Source organism: Vombatus ursinus, unplaced genomic scaffold, assembly GCF_900497805.2.
Source record: "Vombatus ursinus unplaced genomic scaffold, bare-nosed wombat genome assembly UNPS02014801.1, whole genome shotgun sequence".
In the NCBI taxonomy this organism is placed as follows: Eukaryota; Metazoa; Chordata; class Mammalia; order Diprotodontia; family Vombatidae; genus Vombatus; species Vombatus ursinus.
Genome location: NW_020954579.1, coordinates 12446356 through 12449999, shown reverse-complemented (window position 1 = coordinate 12449999; position 3644 = coordinate 12446356). Strand labels below are relative to the sequence as shown.

At 46.7% G+C, this 3644-nt stretch overlaps 1 protein-coding gene across 1 annotated transcript in view; it reads right to left on the bottom strand.

Moving 5' to 3' along the window:
* The window catches only part of ACE (angiotensin I converting enzyme), a 169996-nt gene that overhangs the window by 50512 nt on the left and 115840 nt on the right, over positions 1–3644 (bottom strand). The window contains 2 exon segments of the mRNA XM_027872973.1: positions 1618–1805; positions 2825–2947. Of these exon segments, the coding sequence (XP_027728774.1) occupies positions 1618–1805; positions 2825–2947 (311 nt within the window).

Here is a 3644-nt window from a genome sequence, read left to right as displayed (position 1 = left end):
CATACCTGACCTAAGGAGGTTTTGTTAATAAGCTAGAGGAAAATAAACAAGCTCTCTCTCTCAATTCCAACTCCATCCCCCATCAGACATCCACCATGGAAGGAGTGTATGGAGAGGTACCTCTACTATTGCTGGTTGGGATGGAGTGGTCCTATAGCATCTTGCATAGTTAGGAAAGCCTGACTTAATCAGAGAAGCCAGCAAAAAAGAGGAAATACAGGAGGAAGGGAAGAAAGTGAGAAGGAAGAAAGAAGAAGAGAGTGGTAAAGAATAAGATGGAGGTGGGGCAGTGTAGAAACAGAATGCAGTCCAAAGTCCAGCAGACTGAGTTCCCTCAGTCTTTAGTAGCCAAAGCTCTGTCCTCAGCATGTCTTCCATTTCTCCCCTCCACCATCTCCCCCTCTTCTCTCCACATGGTTTTCCATTTCCTTTCAGTCCTGGTTCAGTCTCAGGAGTGTCTCAGTTCCACCTCAGAGCCAAAGTAAGGCTCCCGTTGACGTCTGAGGTCATACATCTTATAGGCCAAGGCCATTATAGCCACAAGCAACACCAGGCCCAGGAGAAGCAGTACCCACTGCCCTGCCGTGGCCTGCCCAGGCTCCAGCTCCATTCCCAAGAAGCTGACTTTGCCACTGTTGGGGGCACTGGCGGCACCTGGGGGTAGGGAAGAAAAACATATGAGAAGAGGAGAATGGGAAGGGGGGAGAATGAGGTTCTGGCACATGTGTGGCGATCAGGGCAAGGAAAAAAGGAGTGGGGCTCCTGGCCCTTGGATCTAGAGCCAGGCCCTCGGGAGAAATGGCCATATCTGGGCACTGGTCTCCAGCCTACCTTCCCGTCCCAGATGCAGGTTCCTTGCCAATGCCCAATGAGGGACTCATATAAGCTCTGGGCCTAGTATTCACAGAAAGTTAGAAGCAGAAGGAACCTTGGAGATCTTTTAATACAATTCCCTTATTTTATTATTAATATTATGTCTCCTTTGGGGATGGGAGTAGAAATAAGGAAATTTTCATGGAGGAAGTGGTGCCTGAGCTAAGCCTTGAAGGACGATATAGATTTTGAGAGGTGGAGAGGAGAAAAGTTTTAGGAAATTAATCTAGCAGTGGTGGGGAAGACGGATGGGGAAGCGGTGCATGCTGAAGCACAAAGACTGTAAGTAGCATGGGGAAGTGAAAAGAAGACTGGATATAGGAGGCAGATAACCTGGGTCAAAATTCTAGTTCTGCTACTTATTATCCATATGATCTTCCTGTCTCTGGACCTCAGTTTCCCATTCTGCAAAATTCAACTCCTTCATTTTACAGGTCCAGAGACAGAAAGAGATTTTGCCTAAGGTCCCAGAGTGAGTGAGCAACAGACCTTGAACCCTATTGATTAAACTCTGACCAGAGAGCATTGCCTAGGGGAGGAGGGCAGGTAGGGTACCACCTCTACTCCCAAATGGAGTACATCTCTGACACTCTGATAGCAGATGCAGACTGGGGTCAGGTTTGTAACAGTTAGAAAATTCCTTGCTCTGAATTTGCTTGGACTCAAGCCTGTGTCTGGGTGTAGAAAACTACAGCCTTGGGTGAGATGTAGGGGCTGAGGCCGGAGCAGGGATGGGAGCAGTACCAGAATATGGAGTCCAGTCATACTGAGGCCAGCCCAGTGTCTCTTGCTGTTCCTTGTTCTGGGTGATGAGCCAGTCCAGCAGGGGCTGGAAGTAGTCCACGATAGCTGTGGCTGACATGTTGGGCTGCCCTGTAAGTAGCATCATAGCCTCTGGCCACGGCTTACTGAGTCCCAGTTTCATAGCATCCCTGGGTAGGGTTTGAGGTTTGGGGAAGATGAAAAGAAGAGGGAAACAGACAGTTAGGCCCCCTGCCCTGTGGTTACAATCACCATACAGTGATCTTTCCCTCTAGCTTAGATTCCCCATTGAGAAGTGACTGTGTCTAGGTCCTACAGGATCAGATTTAGAACTGGAAGTCACTTAGTACAATCCTCTCATTTTACAGATTAAGAAAATGAGTAGTCAGGGCAGCTAGGTGACGCAGTGGCTAGAGTGCTGGCCTTGGAGTCAGGAGGACCTGAGTTCAAATCCAGCCTCAGACACATAACAATTACTAGCTGTGTGACCCTGGGCAAGTCACTTAACCCCATTGCCTAGCCAAAAACAAAACAAAACAAAACAACAAAAAAAAGGAAAATGAGTAGTCAGGCAGTAAGGTAGATTCTAGCATATTTAAATAAGATTTAGGATGATAGAAAATTAAAAATTAGCAAAGGAATTAAGCTAATTCTCTAAAGAAATACAATTTTTGGGGCAGCTAGGTGGCGCAGTGGATGGAGCACCGGCCCTGGAGTCAGGAGGAGGGCCTGAGTTCAAATTCGGCCTCAGATACTTGCCACCTACTATCTGTGTGACCCTGGGCAAATCACTTAACCCCACTGCCTAGCAAAAAAAACAAAAAAACAAAAAAACAAACAAAACACCAAAAACAAACAAAAAAAAACCCAACTAAACAAAAAAAGAAATACAATATTTTAAAGAAAGAAAGCATGTGGCCCCAAGGATCTTTTATTTCCCCTGCCCAGAAAAGGGATCATTGTCCTTATCTTACACAGAGACACACTGAGGCACATAGCTGGCTTGGTTTAGGCAAGAGGTGGTGGGCAGACCAGGGAAGAAGCTAATCTTCTAGGTCCACACCCATAATTCCTGGTGTTAGATGATTCAGAAACACCAATCGACTCCCTCCCCAGAGGCTACAGACTATGACTGGAGGTTGGATCAGAAGGTGGAACTTTAGCCAAAGGACAAACTTTGAGAACTCACGCCAAGAGCTGCCCTGCCTTCTTTGACTGATAGATATCACACTTGTGCAGTGCACCTTGGTGGCCAGCGGCTCGGCACAGGGCCTCGTGGAACTGGAACTGAATCACAAAGCTGACAAAGTATCTGGGAAGAGAAGAGAGAACAGGGTAAGACCAAGCCAAGGGATCTAAAAGCCCCTCTTTCTCAGCACTACCTATGCAGTGCTATGGTCAGGCATGGCAGCTCTTCCCTATCTATAGGTCCTAAATATTCTGTGGGCAGCTAGGTGGTGCAGGGGATAGAATGCTGGACCTGGAGTCAGGAAGACTCCTCTTCATGAGTTCAAATCTGGCTTCAGATGCTTACTATGTGACCCTGGGCAAGTCACTTAACCCTGTTTGCCTCAGTTTCCTCATGTGTAAAATGAGCTGGAGAAGCAAATGGCAAACCACTCCAGTACTTTTGCTATGAAAACCTCAAATGCAGTCATGAAGAGTCAGACACAACTAAAAACAACTGAACAACAACAACAAAATATTCTGCTGTGGTTTAAGAGTATGATATAGGTGAACTGGATTGCAGAGGCCATTCCTGAGAGCATGTTCAGATATTCCCTTCCTAGTTCCAGTGGAAACCTGGAGGGACTCTACTTCTGGCCACATATAGGGGCTTGTGTTGATAGATGACAAAGAGTTCCCTATATGGCTGCCAAGTTGAAACTCAGTAGATATATAAGTAAAACCTCCACCTCAGGCATGTCTGGTTCTTTGATAAAGGACAGCTATTGGGACAGAGTGTGTGTGTGTGTGTGTGTGTGTGTGTGTGTGTGTGTGTGTGTGTG